Below are 25,314 nucleotides of genomic sequence, written 5' to 3' on the forward strand. Positions count from 1 at the left end.
TCTTCCAAAGAGCAAGTGTCTTTTAATTTCACGGCTGCTGTCACCATCTTCAGTGATTTTGGAGCCCAAGAAGTAAAGTTTGTCACTGTTTCCATGTTTTCCCTAGGTAGTTCCTATTCCCTATTTATCCTTTGGAGAGACCCCCCACCCCCCACCCCCAGGAGGTTCTTGTTTTCCCTTTTGTGATAATATTACCCCCTTTATATGATTTCTATCTGGATCAAATGAGATACATAATTCAAAACACTTGACACAGTGTTTCAGAAAGTGTTCACATCATGGGACAACAAAGCTATCTTTATCTGTCCAGACAGACCAAGATGGTTACAGAGCTCAAACTAAACTTTGAGGTAGGCAGCGCCTCCATGTGATCGCTGGGAATCTTTGTTTTTCTGTTCATCATGTTTAGTCGCTAAGTCATGTCAGAGACTTTTGCGACCCCATGGACAGTGGCCCGCCAGGCTCCTCTGTCCATGGGATTTCCCGTGCCATTTCCTTCTCCAGGGCATCTTCCCAGCTCAGGGATCAAACTGAGTCTTCTGTACTGGCAGGCGGAAATTGACAAGCCACTGTTCATCTATAAATGCCCAAATTCAGTACTCACAGGCTGTATCTCTGTCCCTCCAGACTGCTCTCGCCCTCGCCTCCTGCTCTGTGCCCTGACAGGCTGACTGCCTGACCGGCTCCCTTTCCTTCCTTACCTTCTGGCGCTGGAAGCGAGAGACTGCAGTAGGAGATGGGGAGGGAGGAAGGGAAAGAGGACAGGGTCTTTATCCTTCTTCCTAAACACAGGCTGGATCTGGCAACTCAATTATCACACAGGATGTGGCGGCTGAAGTGATGCTCTGGGACTTTGAAGGCTAGGTCATGAAATGATACAACTTCCACCTGGCTTTCCTTCTCTTGGGTTGCCTGCCCTGGCGAGGCCAGCTGACAGGTTGGGCGTATCAAACTCAAGTCAACCTAGGTAGTGAGGAACTGAGGCATCCCGCCAACAACCAGCACTCACCTGCCAGTCACATATGAGTGAGCCTCCTCGGAAGCAAGAGCCTTCAGCCCCAAACCTTCAGAGGAACGCAGCCCCAGTCAACATGTCGACTACAACCTTATGGAGACTCTGAGCCAGAAAGCCTACTAAAGCCGTCCCTGGATTCCTGACCCACAAAAACTGTGTGAGCTAATAAGTGTTTCTTGTTTTAAGTCACTACGTGTGTGCGTGCTAAGTCACTTCAGTCATGTCCAACTCTGTCACCCCATGTCAGTCCATGTCACCCCAGGTCACCCCATGTCAGTCCATGAGGATTCTCCAGGCAGGAATACTGGAGTGGGTTGCCATGCTCTCTTCCAAGGGATCTTCCTAACCCAGGGATTGAACTCCCATCTCCTGCATTGGCAGGCGGGTTCTTTACCACTAGCGCCACCTGGGAAGCCCTTAAGCCATTACATTTGGGAAGATAATTTGTTGCACAGCAACAGAGAACTACACCTGGTAAGAAGAGTCCCGAGTTCCCATTCTTCCTGGAACCCTCTTCCTCTACATCCTTCAGGTCTCCACTCAGATGTTACTTCTCATCTTCCCTAAGCTCTCTTTATCCATCCCCCTGTGGCGGTTTATTTTTCATCCTGGCGTGTATTATCTCCTGAAAGCAGTAAGAGTGTTAGTCACTCAGTTGTGTCCGACTACAACTCCATGGAGTGTAGCCCACCGGGCTCCTCTGTCCATGGGATTCTCCAGGCCAGAATACTGGAGTGGGTAGCCATTCCCTTCTCCAGGGGATCTTCCTGACCCAGGGATCGAACCGAGGTCTCCCGCACTGCAGGCAGATTCTGTACTGTCTGAGCCACCAGGGAAGCTGCCTACCCATCACATATTTGTTTCTTCTACCTCCCCCACTAGAATGCTAGCTCTATAGGGCAGGGATCTTTGTTTTCTGTGATGCTGTGTCCATGGTGCATGGAGCAGTGCCTGGCACAGAGCAAGCTCTCACTATGGTGATCATTAGGATGAGAAGCTAACAGACGTGAGTTGTGTTGGGGCTTGATCAGATTCCCACCTGTTTCCTGCCTGTTCTGTGCTCACCATGACCAGGGATAGAACATAGCTGTGACCTCCCTCTCCACTGGGTAAGTAGTAGTTGGGAACTATAACAAGAGAGCCCCTCCATGCCTCCCTGCTTCCCTGGGATAAAATCCCAGGTCCTCTCAGCAGTCTTCAACCTTTTCTGCACCAGAGACCATTTTCCTGGAAGACAACTTTTCCACAGACGGAGTGGGGGGTGTGGGGATGGTTTCGGGATGATTCAAGTGCATAACATTTAGTGTACAATCTATTTCAATTATTATTGTATCAGCTCCACCTCAAATCATCAGGCATCAGATCCCAGAGGTTAGGAACCACTGCTCTGTGATGCCTGCTGCTGCTAAGTCGCTTCAGTTGTGTCCCACTCTGTGCGACCCCATAGACGGTAGCCTACCAGGCTCCCCCGTCCCTGGGATTCTCCTGGCAAACACACTGGAGTGGGTTGCCATTTCCTTCTCCAATGCATGAAAGTGAAAAGTGAAAGTGAAGTCGCTCAGTCGTGTCCAACTCTTAGCGACCCCATGGACTGCAGCCTACCAGGCTCCTCTGTCCATGGGATTTTCCAGGAAGACTACTGGAGTGGGTTGCCATTGCCTTCTCCATCTGCGATGCCTACAGTCCCCCATTCCTACCTGAAACCCCACCACTCAGCCACAAAGAACCATGAACTGTTTACATTCACTAATAGAGTAGGCTCCAGGGAGGAGTGCCTAGACCCCACAAACAGAACTTTGGAGTTCGAGTAGAAAACATTAGAACATTTATATTTTTAATCACTGGGGATCTTCCCCACCCAGGAATTGAACCCCCATCTCTGGAGTCTCCTGCACTGGCAGGCGGATTCTTTCCTACTAGTGCCACCTGGGAAGCCCAAGGAATATCATTATGTAATAAATACATTATTATAAAATGATCTACAGAATCTGATCTTTCTCTTGTAGCTCAGTTGGGAAAGAATCTGCCTGCAGTGCAGGAGACCTGGGTTCGATTCCTGGGTCGGGAAGATCCCATGGAGAAGGAAATGGCAACCCACTCCAGTATTCTTGCCTGGAAAATCTCATGGACAGAGGAGCCTGGCAGTCCATGGGGTCACAAGAATCGGACACGACTTAGCGACTAAACCACCACCACAGAATCTGAGTATAACTGTATTTGTATATAATTCATAAGCAAACACTCTTTGGGGAATTGAGCTTCCACATTTTTACTGATGGAGGTTAAACAATTTGAGGGGTGTCATTTATCCTAACACAATTTTGCCACCCCCAGAGAACATTTGGCAACGTCTGGAGACATTTTCAGTTACCACGACTGGGGCAAGGGTGCCACAGGCACCTAGTGGGTTGAAGCCAGGGATGCTGCTAAATATCCTACAATGCACAGGGCAGGCCCCCAGAATCACCCAGCCCTAAGCGCCAATAGTGTTGAGGTTGAGAAGCCCTGGCTTAAAGCGCTAGTCACTTTTTTCTGGGGTCTTTGCACCCAAAGCTGTTCCATCCCACACTCCTATCTTCTGACTGCTTGAGACCTCGCTCTTCCGGACTCCTCCAAGAAGCCATTTTTTTCTTTTTTTTAAAGAAACCATTTCTGATGCCGCCAGGCAGGGCTCCTCCAGCCCCCTCGCCCACCCCCCAGGCTGGGTTAAAATCGTCCTGATCCCCCGGGGTTCTCAATCTTCCGTTTTTCAGCGCAAATTCCCTGGAACCCCTAGACAGACCGATTCTGCAAGACTGCGAGGGACCAGGAATCCGTATTTTTAACGAGCACCTTCTCCCCACCACAACTGCCTGCTTCCCAATATCTTGCACATAGTAGGTGGCCCAGTGACTAGTTGAATGTCTACAGCGTGCCAGGCGCTACTAAATACTCGACCTGGGGATCTCGAATCCTGGCACGTGCGCGCGCGCGCGCGCACAGGCATGAGCGCGCGCGAGCACACACACCCGCCCCCAGGATGTAGCCACTATCATCATCCCCATTTTACAGAGAAGTAAACTGAGGTTCAGAGAGGAGACATAGCCGGGTAAGACACTCAAAGCGAGTCAGGGGTCTAGATCCTCATTAGCGCCTGATTCCCGGGGGAGGGAGGGGACCGAGCGATGAACTGGGGAGCGCGAACAGGCGGGGGCACCGAGACTCGCCGCGGCCTTCAGATGCGGCCCCGCCCCCACGAGGGACGTGAAGACGCGGACCCCGCGCAGCGTGGGGACATGTGACCGACTGCAGAGGCCGCGCCGCTTCCCCCGCTCGAGTTCTGCGCGCTCCGCCGCAGGGTGCAGATCCGGGGCGCCCGCCTGGGTTTGGGGCGCAAGAGCAGAGGCGGAGCCAGGGCGGAGCCAGCGCTCCCCGTCCACCCACCCCGTTCCCAAACGAAAGCGAAACGGAGCGCAGGAAAGGAAGGGCGGAGCCGGCCTGGAGGCCCCGCCCCCTGCCCTGCGCGGCCGGACCGACGGGCGCGCCCAGGTAGGGGGCCGCTGAGCGCGCAGTGCGGACCCTCGCGGGGACCTACGCCGCCACCATGTCTCAAGAAGGTGTGGAGGTAGGAGATGGCTACAACTGGGCCGGTGGCCCGCGAGAGATGCTGAGGAGGAGCTAGGGGCACGGAGCGGGCTTCGCAGTTGCTGGGGACTCCATCCAAGCCCAGACCTTCCCCCCAAGGCTGGCTCTCGTCTCCCTCGGAAAGGAGAGAGACCGCCACATGCCCCGGAGCAAAATGCGGCCTCCTCGAGGAAAAGCGGGGGCTGCTGGGTCAAGGGTCAGAGGCCAGGGGTCATCTGGCCGGCCTCTTCCCTTAGCCTAGGACGCTCGCCTTAGTCTGCTCCCTCCCCCAGTGCCCTGTGGGGACTTTGGCTTTTTCCAGGAAATGCAGTAGAGGGATGGAGTGGGGGGGGGGGTGCGGGTGCGGAGGCCAAAACCCAGGGTCAAGTTTAGGCCGTGAAAAAAGGAAGCCTAGGGATGGAGGAAGGGCAATTGCGCTTCTCCTTCCCCCACCGGTCCCCACCCCAGCTGGAGAAAAGCGTCCGGCGCCTCCGGGAGAAGTTTCATGGAAAGGTATCCTCCAAGAAGGCAGGGACTCTGATGAGGAAATTTGGCAGCGACCACACTGGAGTGGGGCGCTCCATCGTGTATGGTGAGCAGGTGGGGGTCCTGCCTGGTGAGAGTAAGCTGGGGAGCAGGGAGGGGGTGTGGTCTGTGCTGGGGGCTGGAAGAGGCGATGAGATCATCTCTTTGGGGGGCGGTCTGGATCGGGGTTCTGGGGGCCCTGAAATTCCCACAAAACCTTTCAAGGGGCCTTCACTTACACTTACTCTCCCCACTAGGAGTAAAGCAGAAGGATGGACAGGAACTGAGTAATGATCTGGATACCCAGGTAAACTGTCCCCCTCCCCTCAAAACACATGGTAAGGGGAGGAAGAATGGAAGGGTCAGGCAGAGCTCCTTCTGTGCACTGTCCATCCACAACTCATGGTCTAGCCTTATTCACTTACTCAACTCTCACTCATGGATCTGACCAAGGAGCCTGCAAACCGTAGGTGCTCATTACATCCTGATTGTATGAAATGGAGGAGAGATACAAGAAACTAGGCAGTGAAAAGAATCCGATTATCATCATTACAGAGGAGCCAAAGAGGTCGGGGAAGGCTTCCTGGAGGAGGTGGTACCACATTCTTCAAGCCTAGGGAGGAGTGATCCCTGGGAAGGGGAGGGGTTGGAGATCTTCCTGGAAGGGAGGGTGACCTGAGCAGAGGAACTTGCAGACAGGCTGGGACGAGTAGGAGATGGGGGAGAAAAGAGGGGCAGGGAAGCCCATGTGAATGAATGACTAAAACAATGAATGAATGAAAGCCTTTGTATGGCCACTTTGCCCTTTAGATGGCCTTGGTAGCTGGTGCACTGGTTTGCCTGTCTGAAAGGGCCCAGCACAGAGTTTTTAAAGAGTATAATAAAGTGTTTTATACTTGTAACATTTATATATTTACAGTTATACATGTAATGAGTATAATAAAACTAGCAAAGAGTATCATTGATTGAACACTTTCCCTGCAGCAGGACTCCAGGAATTCTACCTGTTGACTTATTGCCACAGGTCCTGTAAGACAAGTCCTATTATTTATCATATCCACTTGACAGATGAGGAAGCTGAGATACAGGGTGATGAAGTCACTCACCAGGTTCATGCTGAATGCAGGTGGTGACTGGGATTTGAACCCAGGTCACCTAGAGTCAGAACCTGGACTCCTAGATGTCCTTCATTAGGGAGAGTGGCTTGGCCACAACCCCACAGCTGGAAGTGATGAGGCCAGGATTCCAACCCGTGGCTCTCTAAATCTAGAACTCAAGCACTTAGCCTAAAGCAGCGTAGCCTCAATGAGGTGACCTGTCACAATGCCAGCAAGTGTGTGGCATTTGCCAGCATGAAGGGAGCACAGGCCCCAGGCCTGTTGCCCCACACTCACTCAGGGTAATCTCAGGCAAGCCCTCTCAGGGCTCTGGGCCTCAGTTTCCCCATCTGAACAAGGGGGATCACAGGCATCCCCACCCCTCAGGGTTGCTATGAGGACAACTGAGGTCACACACCCTTGCCCTCAGGAAGTGGAAGCTGCTCAGTTAACTCCTCTTGAGTTGGGGCCACCTTACTCATATGGGGCCAGAACCCTGCCTCCCCATCCAGAAGCCCTGCCCCCAGAAAAGAAGCATGAGCCACCTCCCCAGTTTCTACCCCTGGTGTTTCCACCCAGGACCCCCCAGAGGACATGAAGCAGGACCGGGACATCCAGGTGAGTCCAGGGTGTGGGACGGGGAGGTGGAGCGGTGAGCACACCCCTGGAGGTGTCCATACGTGAGGAGGAGGGACACTTCAGGGGCTGGAAGAGGACTGACCACCCTCTTGGCCCTGCCCACCCCATTCTGCAGGCGGTGGCGACATCCCTCCTGCCACTGACAGAAGACAACCTACGCATGTTCCAGCGTGCCCAGGAAGACCTCATCCCTGCCGTGGACCGGCAGTTTGCCTGCTCCTCCTGTGACCATGTCTGGTGGCGCCGCGTGCCCCAGCGCAAAGAGGTGATAACCCAACCCCTGACCTTGGTTCTGTCCCGGCTCTGCTCCCAACCCCCATTCTGTGTCCAAACCAATTGACCTAAGAACATCAGCCTCTGAGAACCCAACTCCAGACACCTGCAGCCTCAGAGATCAACCCCAATCTCAGCCCCAACTCTGACCCACTGAGCTGGACTTTCAACTTAACATTCAACTGGAGAAACTCAACTTACCCCTGAACTCTGACTACGGAGTTTGACCACTACCACAGAAATAAAACCTGAACCCCAAATCTGGCTTCTGAAACCCCTGACCAGTGGTGTGCTTCTGGTAAACGCCTAACAACCAGCCCTTGTAGGAAGTGCCCCCAGATTTCGCCAATTTCGATGTGTTCGCCAATTTCGATGGTGTAAATCCCAACGTGACCACCATCAGGCTATCGGTGCCCATCTGCTCCGCTCTTCTGTACGCCCAGGTGTCCAGATGCAGGAAATGCCGGAAGCGCTATGATCCCGTGCCCAGTGACAAGATGTGGGGCGTGGCTGAATTCCACTGCCCGAAATGTCGACACAACTTCCGGTGAGGGCACAACTTCCCGAGAGGGAGCTGACCCCACCCCCTCGCCCTCGCCCTCGGCCCCAGCCCAGCCCCGCCCCTCCCTGCCCTGGCCCCATCCTGGCCCAGCTGGCCTTTGGACCCTCACGGCCCTGCCCGCCCCCAGGGGCTGGGCACAGATGGGGTCCCGGTCCCCCTGCTACGGGTGCGGCTTCCCTGTGTATCCGACCCGGATCCTCCCTCCGCGCTGGGATCGCGACCCGGATCGCCGCAGCACCCACACCCACTCCTGCTCCGCTGAGGACTGCTACAATCGGAGAGGTGAGCGCCTGGCGCGTCCGCATGGCCTCCCCCTATTCCGGGCAGTCTATGTGGCCTGGACTGCTGGGACTTCCACCTCTGGGGCTTTAAGTACCAAGGTGTCTGCCTGCTTCTTCCACCTAACTCCTAAGGTCCTAGTTCTGGAGGCCATTTCATCTCTTACCACATCAGCCCCTCCTTCCACATCTTCCACCGTCCTCCACCTCCTTGCCTCCAGGTCTCTCCTGGAGGGGGATCCCTCCTCACACTCACCTCCCATGGCATCAGCCACCCTCCGTGTTTTCACCCATATGGCTTTGTGGTTTCACCCTGATGGCCCACATCCCAGTGTCCTGTGGACTCAGCCCTTGCAGTCTCTCTGTGTTCTTGGCTCGTTTTGTCCTCTGTAGTCTCAGGTGATGTCCATGACCCTGGGTCTCCTGTGGCTTTAACATCTATGACTTCCACCGCTGCCCTAGAGCCTGTGGCCTCAGCCCCTCCCCTCCCCCAAAGCACCCTGTGGCCTCCAGCCCAGGAGGGGCTCAGAACCTCTCCCTCCCCAGAGCCCCATGTGCCTGGGACGTCCTGTGCGCACCCCAAGAGCCGAAAGCAGAACCACCTGCCCAAAGTCCTGCACCCCAGCAACCTCCACATCAGCAGTGGCTCCACTGTGGCCACCTGCCTGAGCCAGGGAGGACTCCTGGAAGACCTGGACAACCTCATTCTGGAGGACCTGAAGGAGGAGGAGGAGGAAGAGGAGGAGGAGGAGGAGGGCGGGCACGGGGAGTGACCCCTGCCAGATGCAGATGCAAACCAGACACGGTCTGTGGCTATTTTGTGTTGTTATAAAATATGAGCTCAAACTGAGATCTCAATGCCCTTGGGGAGCCATGTGGGTCCAAGATATTGGCAGGGGGATTCCTGGGCACTGTCTGCACAGCCCTGGGGAAGCCCTGCAGATCCACAACGGGGAGGAGGTCTGTGGGCGTGGTCTGCATGGAGCCACGAAGGAGGGGTGGCCAGAACAACTTGGGCTCCTGCTGACACACATCCCCTGGGACCTGAGGGACAGATGGACAGAGGGTCACGGCCTCAGGGGCCTAATCAGCATGGCAGCCTTCTTGAGAGAGTAAGCCCCACCACGAAACTCGGCCCAGTAGACCCCATCCTGGTAGCGGCTACGGTAGTGGCCACCACGATGCCACACACCATTGAGGTTGGAGTGGGCACAGGCGTGGTACCACCAGCCTCCCCGCTGGTACAGGGCACAGTTACCTGAGGGGAGAGGGGAAAAAAAAGCCTTATTTTATTCTTCTCACCAGAATAAAAGCCTCTACCAGCACCTCACTAACACAAGGCTTTTGCCAGGCATACTCTGTCCCCCTACTTCAAAGTAATAGCCTTAGTTTCTTCCTTATCCCCTTACCAAAGTACAAGTCATATTTTCCTCCATCCTTTCTGCAAACAAGGAGCTTTACCTCTCATCCCTTTACCAGAAAAAACAACCTCTACTTTCTTTCTACAACAGTTAAAAGTCCTAGCTCTCACAGCTCCCCCTTTCCCCCACCACCTTTCACAAAGGCTGGGGCCTGACTTATTGACTCATTAGAGAATGAATGTAGACTCCCTCACCAGAATAAGAGTCCTGTCCTCCATTCTCTTGTTTGCCCTGATCCCTACCAGAGGAAAGTCTTACCCCACCCTCTTTCATTTCCTCATTAAGAGTCTTCTATCCTGCCCCGACACACCACCAAAATAAGAGCCCTTTACCAGAATAGGAGTCTCGGTCTCTATCCACGGTGCTGAAAGGCTTGTCATTGTGCCAGGAAAGAGAGTCTCCAGCATCTCCATGGTACTGGCCAAGCCGCAGGCGATAGTGGTCACTCTCAGGCTCCAGGGAAAAACCATCATAGTGGGCACGTGCCCCACGGCCTCCCCAGTCTTCAAGGAGCACCAGTAGCTCATGGTCCCCACGGCTGGTAAGCTGATGCACAGGTTCAAGGCCCAGCCAGTATTCCCCATCAGGCTGCCCGAAGCCCACCTAGCAGGGCAAGAAAGTCAGAAAGGCAGGAGCTGGTCCCCTTCCCCTGCCCAGCCCTGCCCCACCCACCTGTGCCCACCTTGTAGTGCTGCCAGGTAGTGAAGAAGTTGACCGAGCCATCTTGCCGCCTCTGAATCACAGTCCAGCCTCCTCCCTCCAGCTGTTGCTCGCACCATGCTGACACCACGTGCCGGCCCACTCGTAACTCATACACTCCACTCTGTCCATGGCCTGCCTGGCGGGCCTCTGCACAATCCTGCCATGGGCCTATGGGCACAGGGACATGGGGGAGGCACAAGCTGAACCAGTCAACCCCTTACTTGAGTAAGAGTCTTGATTCTCACTGGTCCCCTCACCAGAATAGAAGTACTGCTTCTCTTATTCCCTCTCCAGGATAAAAGCCCCAATACCCCTTTTCTTACCTAAATTAGACTCTAAGTCACTCTTCTCTCAGTAGAGCAAATGTGGAGCCTGGGATTCTTAAATCCTCCTTCTAGGGTTTCACCAGAAGAGAGGTCCTGAACATGGCTCTCTGAACTTCCTCCAATTCTCACCAAAGTAGCATTCTTAAATCTGCTGCCCTCTCACCAAAATAAGAGTACCTCTCCTAGTTTCACACCATAGTAAGAGTTTTGTTCCTTATCAGAGTAAGAGCAGTATCTCCCTGTTCCATCAACAGAATACAAATGCATCATTTCCCCCCAGTCCCCTCACCATAAGAGGAATCTCACATTAAGGTCCTGACTCCTATTTCCCTCTATTCATGCTGCACTGGGAATCCCCTGGCTCCTCACACCCCCAACAGCCACGCCCTTGACTTACCTGCTGGCTTAGGAGGAACAGCAGGGTGCCCCAAGGGCAGAGGAGAGGCCAGGGGTCCTGGCTGTCTCAGGGTCTGATCTCTCTGGGGTTCTGCAGCTGAGTTTAACCTCCTGCCAGTGTCGTCAGTGCCACCCACCAAACTTACAGGAACCACAGGTACCAGGGGTGGGGGCAGGACCTGGGGTAACCAAGAAAGTCAGATACATTAGCCCTGGAGGCTCTGGGCTCCTACATCTCCCAGCACCCAGATGGGAAGGCGATCAAGCAGGAGCATGGCTTGATCCTCCCACGCCTAACTCCAGCAGTCAAGAAGAGACAGAGTTGGACTTCCTGGTGGTCCAGCAGTTGGGACTTTGCTTCTACTGCAAGGGGAAGGTTTCGGTCCCTGGTCGGAGAACTAAGATCCCCCATGCCTCAAGGTGTGGCCAAAAATTTTAACAAGAGACAGAGCTGGGCTTAAACTTGCTCTGGTGCCCATAGCTTAACCAATCTGTGCCTCCAAACTTTTCTGTAAAGCAGGGATAATATGAGGCAATCCAACACTTGAGTATTAACTTACTGAAGCCTCCCAAAGCTGTAAGGTAGCTAATGTCAGAGCAATAATCTCTTATTCAAAACCCAAGGCCAGACATAGTCCAGAATTCTGAATAATACAGCAGGAGTTAGAAACAATAACTGGAGAAGGAAATGGCAACCCACTCCCAATATTCTTGCCTGGGAAACCCCATGGACAGAGGAGCCTGGCAGGCTACAGTCCATGGGGTTGCAGAGAGTCAGACACGACTTAGACTAAAGGACAACAAGAAACAGTAACACAGGGTCTACATATATTCCCTAGCATCCCCAATGAGGTCTTTGGTCTTCATGCACATATTAATAATATACCTGATTACAGGAATCTGCCTGCAATGCAGGAGAGCTGGGTTCAATTCCTGGGTCAGGAAGAACCCCTGAAAAAGGAAATGACAACCCACCCCAGTATTCTTGCCTGGAGAATCCCATGGACAGAGGAGCCTGGCAGGCTACAGTCCGTGGGGGTCGCAAGAATCGGACACGACTTAGCGACTAAACCACCACCACTATGAGTATTCATATCAGGTAGATAAAGACTTTAAGTAGCTACCAGTAGCGTTTTGACCCAAATGAGTTGTTGGAGGAGAGGCAGGGATCCGGTTTATGGAGCTTTTTTACTTCAGAACTGCAGATAAGAGATCGTGGGGTTTCAAGAGGCCCCACCTTACAATGCCCACAAGAAGTGGCTGCGATTTGGGGAGGGTGATAGTTTCGGAGTTACCTGCTGCTGCCCGCCCGCACTCCCCGGGCACAAGCGCTCCAGGCGGGCGATGAGGCCACTCTGCTGGCTGACTAGCTGTGCCAGCTCGCGGAACTTGACGTCCAGCTGGTGGAAGCGGGCGGCGGCGCGCTGAGCCTCGGCCGAGGCGTTCAGCACGCGATCCCCGAGCAGCGCCAGCGCGGAGGCGGGCTCCGCCCCCGGGCTAGGCGCCGCCCCTGGGCCCGCCTCGTGCTGCAGCTGCGCGCGCAGCTGGCCCAGGCGCGCGCTCAAACCACGGCTCTCCTTGCGCAGCGCACGCACTTCGCCGGCTACGGCGCCGTCGGCAGTTGCCAGCCGCTGAAGTTCGCGCAGCAATTCCTCGTGGCGGCTCACGCGCACGCGCAGCGCCGCCACCTCGCTGGCGTTCACGGCCTCCGGCGTCGGCCGCGCGGCCGCTGGCCCGCTCCAGCACACGGCGCCTGTGAACTTCTGCGGGGGCAGCACGAAGGTGTAGGTGCAGCGCGGGGCGGCCGCGCGCGTCCACCACGCGCCCAACAGGAGCAGCAGCTGCAACGTGAGCAGCCGGGGTGCCGACATGGCGGACCTGCGGGCAGAGAATGAACGGGAAGGAGCGGGGCTGGACCCCCGACTATCAAGTCAGACCAAACCTTGTCCTCTCCCACACGGGAACGCACATGTCTACACCTACGTGTATCAGGGGTCGCACACGCCGGATACATCCCCTTCCCAGCCCCGAGGTTGGAGATGCTGCAGTAGAACCCATCCCTGGCCTCACCACTGAGTTCCAGGCGCCCTACAGGTCATTATGCCTCGTGCATTCACTCTGCAAGGCTTCACTGAGAGCTGACTGTTTACGGGCCTCAGTTCTAGGCGCTTGGGAATACAGTCGGGGGCAGCACACACCAAAAAATCCCTGCCCTGGTGAGCAAGGAACAAAATTAAGTTAGAATTCATAGAGTATTAGACTGCCCTAGTTTGTATTAAAGATAACAGGAAAAGACAGAGGGGAATACCCTGGCCGTCAGTGGTTTAACTGCGCTTTCGCTGCTCGGGACTTGGATTCCGTCCCTGCTTGGTCCAGGAGCTAAGATCCCACAAGAGGTAAAAAAAAAAAAAAGACACCAGTAAAAAGACTGAGATTTGAGAGGAGGGAAGACCTGGAGGACGGGACATTTTTATAGAAAAACCTGAGGGAGGAAACCATGGGGGTTTCTAGGGGAGAAGAGGTCCCTGGCTGGGGGAACTGAAACTTGAGGGTGAATCATGCCTGATGTATTAAAGGACCTGGAGGAGGTGGAAGCAGAAGCCATGGGGAAACGGGGGGAGAGGGGATGAGGGAAAAGTCCCCCTAACTCAATCTAGTAGTGGACACCACATTTCCCATATACCCAGCTCAAAACCCCAGGGTTGTCCGCATCTCTTTCTCAATGGCAGATGGAACTCATCAGCCAGGCATGTCAGCTCTGGTGTTTAGACCCTGAATTCCTCCACATCCCCCCCGGCCACAAACTAACCCCATCCCATGATCCAAGCTCAAGACACCATCTGGCTTTCCTTAACAGCAGCTACCTCCCAGGTCTCCAGGCTTCTGTGCTCAGGTTCTGCTCTGTTTTTCCAACAGCAGCCAGAGAATGCCTGTGAACACCCAAGTCAGGTCATGTCCCCTCACTTAAAGGAAAAACTCAAGTCCTCTTGCAGCGCAGAAAGTTCTATAAGCTCTGCCCAGTCCCCTCCCTTCCTCACCTCCTCCTGTTCACCCCACTCACTCTGCTCCAGCCACCCTGGCTTCCTGACTATTCCTCAAACACACAAGGCATCCTTCAGCCTTAAGGCATTTGCACTTGCTGTTTTCTCAGCCTGGAATATGCGTCCCTGAATTTATCATGCCTCCCTCTCCTTATTCAGGTCTCAGCTGTCTCCTTAGAAGCCCTCCTTGACTATCCCATTTAGAGTCGCCCCTCCTGGGCACACCCTATACGGACTTTTTCTTTCTTTTTTTCTTTTCTTTTTCTTTTTTTAATATTTATTTATTTGGCTGCACTGGTCTTACTTGCGGCATGTGGGATCTAGTTTCCTGACCAGGGATTTAACCCAGGCCCCCTGCATTGAGGGCGTAGAACCTCAGCCAGTGACCACCTGGGAAGTCCCCATGGTCTTTGTCATTTTAGCATTTGTCATTCTGCATTTGCCTCATTGATTTGCCACTGTTTGCGCTCTGAATTCCTCCACCAAAATAGCAGCTCCCAGAGGCTGAGTCTGGGTTTTGTTCACTGCTCTGTCCCCAGCTCCTAAAACAGTGCTTGGTGCCACACAGGCCCCGCAACACCCACATGCTTCCCCCCCAGGTGTTCCCTGACTCCCACAGGTGAGCTCATATAGGTGTCTTCACTCAAGGACGTATAGTTGTGGCCACTAACCCTCTGCCCTGCAGGATCCACACCCAGGCCCGCACTGTCTTCATTCCTGGGGTTCACACACTTGCAGCCTCTCAGATGGGGAAACACGTTCCTCCCATGTACATTTGCCCACATTCAGAAAATGGTCCACATGTCAGCCCTGTCTGCACCAACATCCACTTTGTCCAAACCCGCGCATCCTGGTAGCCACACAAGCATGTGTCCTGTGGGCTTCATCGTCACGCACATTACCTCGTTCACACATTCAACAAGCATTCCTTGAGCACCTATTGTGTGCCAGGAGATGGGGACACAGCTGTGACCAACACAAACAAAACCCCTGCCCTCACAGAGCAGACTGGGAAAAAAACAGTAGGTACGTCTTAGAGTGATAAGTCTTAGGAGAAAAAATATGGAAGGATGTGAGAGACCTAGGCTGGGGGGCACTTTAAATAAAGGAGTCAGAATTCGCTTTCACTGCCAGGGGTCTGGGTTCTATCCCTGGTCAGGGAACTAAGATCCCATAAGCCATGTGGCGAGGCCAAAAAAAATGAATAAATAAGTAGAGGAGTCAGAGCTCACTGAGAAAATGACACTTGAGTGAAGACCTGAAGGAAGAAAGATAAAGGGAAAATCATTCAGGCAGAGGGAACAGCAATGCAAAGGCCCTGAGGTGGAACCTAACTTGATATGCCCAGCGAATAACAGGGAGGCCTGTGAGGCTGGAACAGAATGAGAGAGGGGGAGAGCAGGAGGCAGAGAGGACAAGGAGGTGATGGAGGCACAGTGTGCAGGGACCAGAGGAGGATCTGGAGTTTTACTCCAAGTCCTGTGGGAGCAGTGGAGGGTTCTGAGTTGCAGAAAGGCATATTCACAACGGTACTCAAACACCAAGCACTAGGTCCCCAGGGCAGAGCAGGGTCCTCTCCTTGCCCCCAACCCTGGAAGACATCAGGCCCTACATAATAGGGATGGACCAAACCCCTTGGAGGCTTTCCCAGGTGGCACAGTGGTAAAGAATCTGACTGCCAATGCAGGAGACACGGCAGACGCGGGTTCAATCCCGCGTCTGCAAGATCCCCTGGAGTAGGAAATGGCAACCCATGCCACTATTTTTGCCTGGGAAATCCCATGGCCAGAGGAGCCTGATGGGCTACAGTCCATGAGATCGCAAAGAGTTGGACACAACTGGACATGCATACACACAAACCCCTTGGAACTAGAGTGTGTGTAACATCTGCTGCCTTTTGGGATCTCAGCCTGTGGTAAAGAGGAGGCCTGGGGAGCCCCCCAGCCAAACCGAGGCCCAGGTTTCCCAACAGACAGATTCAGCCTCCACCTACCCTCCCACCCTCCCACGCTCTCACCTCTCACGACCAAGACCCTGAGTTCCACAAGGCCCACAGCAGACACAAGGAGTCCGAGAAGGAGCCGAGGGTCCAGCAGGGCCTCTGAACTGGAGAAGGGGAGAGGCTAGTGGGAGAGCAAGGAGGAAGGAGGCGTGGTAACCACCCCCAGCCACCCAGAGCCTCGAACTGGAGCTGTGAAATGCTAAGCCGGGGAGTTCCAACTGTAAATATTTAGCATTTCCCACGTGAGAACAGAGGCAGAATTGCCAGACCCTCCTGCTCAGGCCACCAGAGCCTGATAACACAGTTCAGTGCCCTGAACGTTCCCCCAACAGCGGAGCACAGAGCGTGGGAGGCTGCAGGCCCAGGAGGCTGGGGCGGATCCCAGCCTCAGACACAGACACGCAGACACACATCACAGAGAACCACAAGGGCAAATACCAGCAGCACCTGCTGCGTGGCGGGGGTGACTCTAAACTCAACATTTTGTATCTCATTTAATCCTGGCCACCTGAGCTGGTCTCCTTAAGCAGCCACATTTTACAGCAGAGAACTGAGCCTCAGGGAGGGTGAGCAACTGGCCTGTGGGTCACAGCCAAAGGAAAAAGCAGCAGTGGGATTCAGCCCAGGTAACATGGCTCCAGAACTCACACACATAACCACGACAGTCACACACTCCTGTGTAACACTGCAGCACAAAGACACATACAGATGCCCCAATAAGACATGTAAACCATTGCACAAAGCAGCAAAGATAGATGGAATCTATGTGTATGTGTGTGTGTCCATGGATTTGCCTGGCACACCCAATTATAAAGACACAACTGGAGGGAATTCCCTGGTTGCCCAATGGTTAGGATTCTGCTCTTTCACTGCCAGGGGCCAGGTTCCATCCCTGATCAGGGAACTAGGATCCCACAAGCCTTGTGGTGTGGCAAAAAAAGAAAAAAAGACAGCTGGAAACACAGCACAGATTTGGGCAGTGACTTTTCAAAGCGTGGTCACATACACATATACATCACAACAAAAGAAAATATCCTGTGGGCTGAGTGTGTCTGTATCTGCACGTGAGGCACATACACACTCAAGTATACTCAGTCACACACTGGCAAGGGCAGAGACACAAACCAACTGGAAAGCGCAGAGACAAGCCCCTGATACCCGCCTGCCACCCAGTGCAAGTTTCCATTTATCTCCCACACACTCTCACATCCTCACACAGGTCAAGTCCTGCAAGGACGAAAACAGGCAGCAGTATCCACACACTCATCTCTCAGAAGTACAAAGCGACTCACGTAGAGCCCCCACCGGCCTAGGGTCTCCTTGTAAGAAGGCCTCCCCGACCAGCAGACACTCTCTCCCGGTTGCTACTGTCCTGAGCTCGTAACCCGAGTGGCCTCCCGGGCTGAAGGAGGAAATGGTCGTCCCAGATCTGAGAGACGCTGCCAGGCTGGGCTCTGGGCCTGGGCTGGGGCCCCTCCGCCCCCCACTGGTAGTCTCCTCCGGCTCCCCCTTTTGGCCGCAGAGAAAGAAACCTCAGAAGTCAAGGAGACGGGCTAGTGGAATGGAGTGTCCAGGAGACAGAAGAGAGACGTAGGGAAGGTGGGGAGAAAGGTGGGTGATAGAGAGAGAGATGAGAAGAGAGAAATGGGAAAAGCGGCAGAGGAGAAAGACGGAAACTTATAGATGATGAACGAGACAATTGATGGCAGGAGCAAGGCTGGGGAGAGGGAGGCAGACAGGGAGAAGACAGGGATGGGGAGGGGGAGACAGAAGTGGGGAGAGGAGAAAAATTGGAGTGGGGAGACAGGAGAGGGGAAGCAAATGGTGGGGAGACAAATGAGGCAGGGGAGTAAAGTGGAGAGGGGAGACAGGGGAAGGAAACAGATGGAACAGGGAGAGAGATGTTGGGGGAAATCTCTTCCCCCACCCGAAGGTTCTGGGGAAGAAGCCAGAGGCCTGAGGCCAAGACTGGGGCTTTGAGCGGAAACTGGGAGGGGGGAAATTATTGACCAAGCGCCCGCCTTGCCCTGAATTTCCAGAAGGTGATGTGGAGTTTCCATCCCCCAGCCAGTCCACAGACAGGGCCTCTGCGAGGGACAGCTGATCCTCAGGAGCTGGGAGCCCAAGCGAGTAATTGCCAAGGAGCTACCCCCTTCTCAGGCTCCCAAGTGCCAGGCTCCAGGGTGCCAAATATTGTGTACACATCATCTCTCTTAATTCGCAGGTCAGAGAGGAAATGATGGTCATTTAGGATATTTTAGGAGCCTCAGAGTGGAGAACTTGGCTCTCAAAATCGCACAGCTGGTGGAAATGGCAGAGGCGGGATTCGAACCAGCGGCTCGGTTCGAACCATGGCCCCGCCCTGGTTTCCGTAGAAACAGGCCCTCTGTGTCTCCATAGCAACCCCTCCGCGGACTTTTTTTTTCCCCCCGCCACCTGGTGCGCATGCACTATTGGTGACGTCATCGCGGCGCCTCACATAGTCGACTCGCCAGAGCCGGAAGTGAGCGGAGCGGCGCCGGAAGCAGCCGGCAGACGAGACCTCGTGGAAAGGACGGCGGCATGGGACAGTCGGGGAGGGTGAGTCCCGGCGGCCAGGACAGCGGGCAGCGCGGGCGGGGTTCCGCCGGCGGCCGCGGGGCTAACCTCTTGTTTCTCGTCCCCACAGTCCCGGCACCAGAAGCGCGCGCGCGCCCAGGCCCATCTCCGGAACCTCGAAGCCTATGCCGCGCAGCCGCACTCGTTCGTGTTTGCTCGGGGCCGCGTGGGTCGCAGCGTCCAGCAGCTTAGTATGGACTTGAGGCGGGTCATGGAGCCGCTCACCGCCACCCGCCTGCAGGTCAGCATCACCCAGCCCACCTTCACCCGCACTGGGCCTCGTCTTCTCAGCTGCGGGGGTGGCTTCATCCTCGAAACTGCTGGAGGCCTCAGTTTCCCAGGCTGGAGAAAGGGACCTTTATGGGCACCATCGTGCCTGCCTCTCAGGGCTTTGAGGGGCAGCAGCGAGGGCGAGCAGATGAATGCACCCAGCCTGGAGCTTGGCTGAGTGCCTAAGGCTGATGGTTAAGAGGGGGACTCGAGTTAGCAAAGCTGGCTTCTCTCAAAGGCCCGAGCCAAGTTACTTAACCTCGCTGAGCCTCAGACGGGCCCTCTGAAAAATGTGGTGATGCAGTGTCAAGAGACAGAAGCTTCGGTTAAAGTCTGATTGGCTCTAGAGACCAAGAGCATTCCATTCCCCTCTCCCCCTAGTTCTCTAAAGGGTTAAATGCAAGAAATGGCATAACAGGTTAGGCTTAAAGGCTTTGCTTAATAAGAGGTTATCTGTGATTGTCCATTTTTCTTTTCATTGTTTCCAGATACGGAAGAAAAACTCTCTGAAAGATTGTGTAGCAGTGGCTGGGCCCCTTGGGGTCACACACTTCCTGATTGTGAGCAAAACAGAGACCAACGTCTACTTTGTGAGTGGATGCTTTCACTCCCCACACCCTCCTCCGCTGCCAGCTCTCATGATGACCCTTGTGCCTCTGAGCTGCCATGATTCTGGCTTCAAAGTAAACGCTCTGAAGAGATAGGCAGTGGTCTCCATTTCCCACCCCCTCCAACCCCGCTCCTGAATTATACACCTCAGCCCTCACAGATCTTTTTTTCTGCAGAAACTGATGCGTCTCCCAGGAGGCCCCACCCTAACCTTCCGGATCAACAAGGTAAGGACTCAAGGTGACATGGGGCTCAACTGGTAAAGAATCAGCCTGCAAACCCAGAAGACCTGGGTTTGATCTCTGGGTTGGGAAAATCCCCTGGAGAAGGGAACCCACTGCAATATTTTGGCCTGGAAAATCCCATGGACTGTGTGTATAGTCTATGGGGTCACAAAAAGTCAGACACGACTGAGTGATTTTCACAACAACACAAGAGGTGACGTGAGGTCTCCGAGGGGCAGGAGCTGGGTTTGGGGATTGCACCAGCTGTGTGTGCTGGACGGGTGGTCACCCACTCCTCACCTCGCCCTACAGTACACGTTGGTGCGTGATGTGGTCTCCTCGCTGCGCCGGCACCGCATGCATGAGCAGCAGTTTGCCCACCCACCCCTCCTGGTGCTCAACAGCTTTGGCCCCCATGGCATGCATGTGAAGCTCATGGCCACCATGTTCCAGAACCTGTTCCCCTCCATCAACGTGCATAAGGTGAGCCAGCTCACGTGTGGTGAAGGTGAGTGTAGGTGAAGCAGGCAGCAAGGACCACACTCAGGCTCATTCTTCACCTCCCAGCCCCAAGGCTGAGAGTTCTGGGTCCTGAGTTCTAAACCCACTCATGCTCTCCCATCTGGCAGGTGGAAAATAATGTCCGTGGTATTTTATTTCCTAAGCGTGCATTCATTGAATGCTGATCTAAGTTAAGTAGTGTGTTCCATTTTACAGAGAGGGAAACTGAGGCTCCCAGAGGTGAAGATACTAGTCTGAGGTTAGATACTAAGGACAAGAAGGCAGGACTGGATTCTTTAAATCCGTCTGGCTCCAGAACCCTGGTTCCTGATCCCTGGCATCAGTGGGTCTCAAATTAGGCTTATTAGATGCTAGTCATCAGGGAGTCCAGTGTGGGTAACCTCAACGGGCCTTGGAAGCTGGATTTCTAGCCCTGGGTAGCCGGTGGACACCAGTTGCAACCCCATCTGTCCCTGCGGTGCTGGCAGCACCCAGGCTGCCCTTCTGGAGTGTGGCCATAGCCAGGGCTCAGCAGGGGCTCCAGCACACAGGGAGGCCCATGGAACACTCACCAGGTGCTATGCCCTCTTTTCTCTCCCAGGTGAACCTGAACACCATCAAGCGCTGCCTTCTCATCAACTACAACCCTGACTCCCAGGAGCTGGATTTCCGTCACTAGTGAGTTCTCAGTGGGAATTGGAGGGGTTGCCTGGCCCCATGTGCAGCTGATGACAGCACAGCTGCTGAGACTCTATGATTGCTCAGTCTCAAAGTAAATGACGCACTGTGGAAAGGGTTGGCAGGGTGGAGCTGACCTGTGACCCTTGGCTCCTGACCCCCATCCTCGCCTCCCTCCAACCCCTGCAGCAGCATCAAGGTGGTCCCTGTGGGTGCCAGTCGTGGGATGAAGAAGCTTCTCCAGGAGAAGTTCCCCAACATGAGTCGCCTGCAGGACATCAGTGAACTGCTGGCCACGTGAGGAGGGCTGGAGGTGGGGAGTGGGGGGCACCACACTCCAGGGGACCCCAAAGCTGTCCTTGGAGCCAGGGAGCCCCTGCTGAGCCCCTTGTGTGCCCCACGCAGGGGCGCAGGGCTGTCGGAGAGTGAGGCAGAGCCCGACGGCGAGCACAACATCACAGAACTGCCGCAGGCTGTGGCAGGGCGCGGCAACATGCGGGCCCAGCAGAGCGCTGTGCGGCTCACAGAGGTGAGGCCCAGTGCGGAGCAGGCCTGGTGGCTCCCCCCATCCCCGAGGAAGCACTGACACCCCATCCCCTCCTCTACCGTCCCTCCAGATTGGGCCTCGGATGACGCTGGAGCTCATCAAGATCCAAGAGGGGGTCGGAGAGGGCAATGTGCTGTTCCACAGGCTCGGTGAGGACGGGGCCAGGGGCACAGTGGGGCCTGCAGTCTGGTCATGGGCAGGCTCACCTGGACCTTGGGGATGAAGAGCTCAGTGGCCACCTCTTCCTGCTCAGTGCACAAAACAGAGGAGGAGCTCCAGGCTATCCTGGCTGCCAAGGAGGAGAAGCTGCGGCTCAAGGCCCAGAGACAGGACCAGCAGGCCCAGAATGTTCGGCGCAAGCGGGAGCAGCGAGAGGCTCACAAGTGTGTGGTCACCAGGCAGGTGGGGCAGGGTCCCAGGTGCAGGCTGCCACGTTGACCGATGTCCCTCCTCCAGGAAGAAGAGCCTGGCAGGCATGAAGCGGGCGCGGGCAGAGGCCGATGGGGACAGCGATGCAGAGGACCCCGGGGCCCCGCCAGAGGCAGAGAGGACCAGCCAGCAAGAGGAAGAAGAGGATGAGGCTGAGTATTTCCGCCAGGCTGTGGGCGAGGAACCTGATGAAGGTGTGTGGCAGACAGGGCTCAGGGCACCTGGGTATCACGGGCCTGTCTGCCCCTGCACCCTGGTGGCCCTGACACTGTTTCTTCCTACAGACATGTTTCCAAAGGCAGCCAAGAGGAGGCGGCCCACTGGGCCCCCAGGCAAGAAGCAGCGGCTGAAGGAACGGAAGCCGGACCGAGGCAGTGATCGGAGGCCTCAAAAGGCCAAGGCCAAGGGCAAGGGCCCAGGGGCCCAGGCCAAGGTGGGACCCAGGGGGGCTGCCAGGAACCGTGGACAAGGCCGACCTCGGCCACTGAAGAGAGCAGCCTGAGGCCAAGCCTGGGTGGCAGATGGAACGCCCCAGATTGGGGCCCGAGAGACACTGTGCTGGGCTCCCCTCCTGGGCCTCCAGGCGCAGCCCTCGGTTTCCTTTCATAAAGGAGAGCTGCTTTCCCACTTTCCCCTCTAATAAATTTATTTCTCGTGAGGCTGAGTCTACGTTTGAAATGGCGGGCCTGCTTTTTGCTCCACACCTGGGCCTCTGTCTGCACCTGGGCAGTGGATGTGCAAGGCCTTATTTCATATGCCAGGGTGACACAGGTGTGACCCTCCTGTGGTGCCCTGGGGCCCTGGACCCCTCCCCAGCCTACCCAGTGCCCCCATAGCAGATGAACCAGCTCTGGAGGTTGGGTGCTCTCAGAAGGAAGGAAGCAGGAAGTGGTAGTGAGGCTTGTGCTCAGACCCGCTTGGCGGGCTGAGGGTGGTACTGCTGGGAAGGGGAGGGGCCAGCGGCTTGTGTCTCAGAAGGGAGCACACCGCACAGGCCACAGTGCAGCTGCAGACCCAGAGGCAGGCCATGCAGGCCTCAGCCAGCAACAGCTCAGGTGAGGGGCCAGCACAGCCGGGCTAGTGAAGCCGGGCACATCGAGGGCCTTGGGGGTGGAGGTGGCCGGCTCCTAGAGGGTGGTGGGGAGATGGGTGAAAAATCACTGCTGGACCCACTTCCTCCCAGACCAGAGGGATGGGATAGGAAGGCAGAAGTGAAAGTGGAGGAGCCATCTGAGTCATGGAAGGGATCCATGCACAGAGCTCATGGCCAGGAGTCCAGGACATTCCTAAGAAAGCTGAGGCTGAGTGGGGTGTGTGAAGAATAGATTACAGAGCTCAGCCCCCCTACACTGCTGCATCCCGGGTGCTGGCATGGGAGGCCAGGAGCAGGGCACTTCTACCCTCAGGAGGGAAAGTTCTGGGGCTTTTCCTTACAGTGGTCATATGGATGGGGATAGAGCTGTGGAGGAAAATAAGCAGGGTAGGGGACTACGGGGAGCAGTCGCCAGGTTAGGGTCATCTCAGGACTTGAGACGAGGAGGAGGTGAGGGGGACTACCTCCAGGGATGCCTGGTGCATCAGCCAATGCAAAGGTCGTGAGGTAGGTTCTGCCTTAAGGAACAGCCAGAACACCATGGTTGGTGAGAGCTGGAAATGAGTGAGTGGGGGTGGGAGGAGTAGCTCCCTCAAGGCATAGTAGGAAGAGATGAGCACTGGTTTTTCTTCCAGGTAGGTAGGGAGAGAGTCTGGGAGTGTATGGCTGTGACCTGACTCTGGAGGCTGTGAGGACAGATGGATGATGAGGGTGGGAGCAGGGACAGCAAGGTGGACCAGACTCCTGATCCAGGTAGATGGTGACACTTGGGGGGACAGACTCTGACATGTGGGACCGAGTTGTAGAGGGATGTGGGGGGGCTCCTGCTTCCCCGCCCCAGGCCCTGATGGCTCTGGTGGTCAATGCCAGATTGTGTGCATCCCTGGTTCTTGCCCCAGGACACGCCTAATGGACTCTGGGCTTCTAACCTTCCTTGGCCTCTGAGTCCCTCTGTACAAAGGTCCTGTGGCTGGCACCCGCCTTCCTGGGTGTGGAAAAGCACTCTGGAAACATCCCACAAGGGGCTCCTGGCACACGATAGGTAAAGGTGTCACAGCGGGAGCCACAGTGAGGGACAGGGTTGATGTGCCACACCCTCTGCTCACAGGTGACACGCAGTGCCCAGTCAACTTCTCGGAGGCTGCAGATGGCGTCCTCAGTGGCCTCCAAGGTGGCTTTCTGTGGCCCATGCTGGTAGTTGAGTTTCTGGTGGCCTTGGCCGGCAACAGCCTGGCCCTCTACCGCTTCTGCAGCCGGGAGCAGCACCCCTGGCCCCCAGCTATGATCTTCTCGGCCCAGCTGGCGGTCAGCGACCTGCTCTAGGCCCTGACGCTGCCCCCCCGGCTGCCTACATCTACCCGCCCAAGCACTGGCGCTACGGGGAGGCTGCCTGCCGCCTGGAGCGCTTCCTCTTCACCTGCAACCTGCTGGGTAGCGTCATCTTCACCTGCATCAGCCTCAACCGCTACATGGGCATCGTCCACCCCTTCTTCACCCACAGCCAACTGCGGCCCAAGCACGCCTGGGCTGTCAGCGCCGCTGGCTGGGTGCTGGCGGTCCTGCTCGCTGCCCCCACACTCAGTTTCTCTCACCTGAGCGAGTCCCAGCGCCCAGGCCAGTGCTCTGTGGCCAACCCGGGGGCCTGTACCAAGTGCCTGGGGACAGCAGGTGACAGCCAGCTTGAGGCCTACCGGGTCTACAGCCTGGCGCTGGCAACCCTGGGCTGTGGCCTGCCGCTACTGCTCACCCTGGCAGCCTACGGCGCCCTGGGGCGGGCCGTGCAGCACAGCCACGGCATGACGGCAGCCGACAAGCTGCAGGTGACGGTGCTCTATGGCAGTTCCTACGTGCCCTACTATATCACGGCAGTGCTCAACGTGTATGCCCAGCTGCGCTGGCTAGCCCTCTGCCCAGGTTTTACGAGTGAGGCCGCGGCTGAGAAGGCACTGGCCCAAAGGACGTACTTGGCCCACCAGGTGACACGAGGCCTTGTGCCCCTAGCCATCTGCATCCACCCGCTACTCTACATGGCTGTGGTGCCCAGCCTGGACTGCTGCCACCAATGCTGCGGGCAGGGACAGACCCCAAAGAGCACCACGTGCTCCAGCCAAGCCCTGCCCCTCAACGTCACAGCCACCCCCCAAACCTCAGGGCTCCAGTCCCACGAGCTGAGCCCGTGACCTGGCCCGTCTTCAGCCCCCTCCTCGTCACAAGATGCTGGAACCCGGCAGCAGAATGGAGGCAGAGAGCAGGCCTCCGGCCCCGAGCCCCCAGACAGGCCAGGAGCCCCTACTTCCTCCCCACAGAAAGGCCTCCAGTGGGACTAGGGGGCACCCATGCCAGAGCTGCAGGAGCTTCCACTCACAGCACCCACCCTGGGGAGGGCCATGGAGCAAACCCAAGATGGGGGGGACTGGGCGGGGGGGGGGGAGCTGGCCCCACCCACAACAGTGTGATTGACATCAGGGAATAAATGTAACAGCAC

At 55.9% G+C, this 25,314-nt stretch overlaps 4 protein-coding genes and 2 non-coding genes across 7 annotated transcripts; 5 read left to right on the forward strand and 1 right to left on the reverse strand.

Moving 5' to 3' along the window:
• The first annotated feature begins 4,297 nt into the window (after positions 1–4,297).
• Positions 4,298–8,842, forward strand: SHFL (shiftless antiviral inhibitor of ribosomal frameshifting). Its single transcript, XM_061422085.1, has 8 exons — positions 4,298–4,619; positions 5,087–5,210; positions 5,401–5,450; positions 6,820–6,858; positions 6,995–7,144; positions 7,596–7,699; positions 7,842–7,996; positions 8,539–8,842. Exons 1-8 carry the CDS (start codon positions 4,599–4,601, stop codon positions 8,763–8,765), a joined length of 870 nt encoding a protein of 289 aa, XP_061278069.1. The 5' UTR covers positions 4,298–4,598; the 3' UTR covers positions 8,766–8,842.
• Positions 8,801–18,284, reverse strand: ANGPTL6 (angiopoietin like 6). Of its 2 annotated transcripts, none has more exons than XM_061422081.1 (6): positions 17,173–18,284; positions 12,133–12,715; positions 10,839–11,016; positions 10,096–10,283; positions 9,746–10,016; positions 8,801–9,250 (listed from the first exon to the last, which is right to left on the reverse strand). In XM_061422081.1, exons 2-6 carry the CDS (start codon positions 12,706–12,708, stop codon positions 9,060–9,062), a joined length of 1,404 nt encoding a protein of 467 aa, XP_061278065.1. In that variant the 5' UTR covers positions 12,709–12,715; positions 17,173–18,284; the 3' UTR covers positions 8,801–9,059. The 2 variants fall into 2 exon arrangements, with proteins under 2 accessions (XP_061278065.1, XP_061278064.1); XM_061422080.1 differs by lacking the exon at positions 17,173–18,284 and adding an exon at positions 15,896–17,138.
• A 69-nt stretch (positions 18,285–18,353) lies between these two features.
• Positions 18,354–22,394, forward strand: PPAN (peter pan homolog). Its single transcript, XM_061422079.1, has 12 exons — positions 18,354–18,460; positions 18,549–18,719; positions 19,237–19,338; positions 19,534–19,584; positions 19,894–20,064; positions 20,684–20,760; positions 20,950–21,057; positions 21,166–21,289; positions 21,378–21,456; positions 21,561–21,690; positions 21,764–21,930; positions 22,021–22,394. The coding sequence occupies exons 1-12, from the start codon at positions 18,443–18,445 to the stop codon at positions 22,236–22,238; spliced, it is 1,416 nt and encodes a 471-aa protein (XP_061278063.1). The 5' UTR covers positions 18,354–18,442; the 3' UTR covers positions 22,239–22,394.
• On the forward strand, positions 19,375–19,459 carry LOC133252223 (small nucleolar RNA SNORD105). The gene has a single exon (XR_009737848.1). It is a non-coding gene; the product is annotated as a small nucleolar RNA SNORD105 (small nucleolar RNA).
• On the forward strand, positions 20,798–20,872 carry LOC133252231 (small nucleolar RNA U105B). The gene has a single exon (XR_009737854.1). It is a non-coding gene; the product is annotated as a small nucleolar RNA U105B (small nucleolar RNA).
• An 81-nt stretch (positions 22,395–22,475) lies between the features above and the next one.
• P2RY11 (purinergic receptor P2Y11) lies at positions 22,476–25,244 on the forward strand. Its single transcript, XM_061422082.1, is given in 3 exon segments — positions 22,476–22,791; positions 23,938–24,168; positions 24,171–25,244. Coding segments are annotated over 3 exon segments (1,098 nt in total). The 5' UTR covers positions 22,476–22,763; the 3' UTR covers positions 25,010–25,244.
• The last annotated feature ends 70 nt before the right edge of the window (positions 25,245–25,314 follow it).

The sequence above is a fragment of the Bos javanicus genome, chromosome 7 (assembly GCF_032452875.1).
Source record: "Bos javanicus breed banteng chromosome 7, ARS-OSU_banteng_1.0, whole genome shotgun sequence".
Taxonomy (NCBI): domain Eukaryota; kingdom Metazoa; phylum Chordata; class Mammalia; order Artiodactyla; family Bovidae; genus Bos; species Bos javanicus.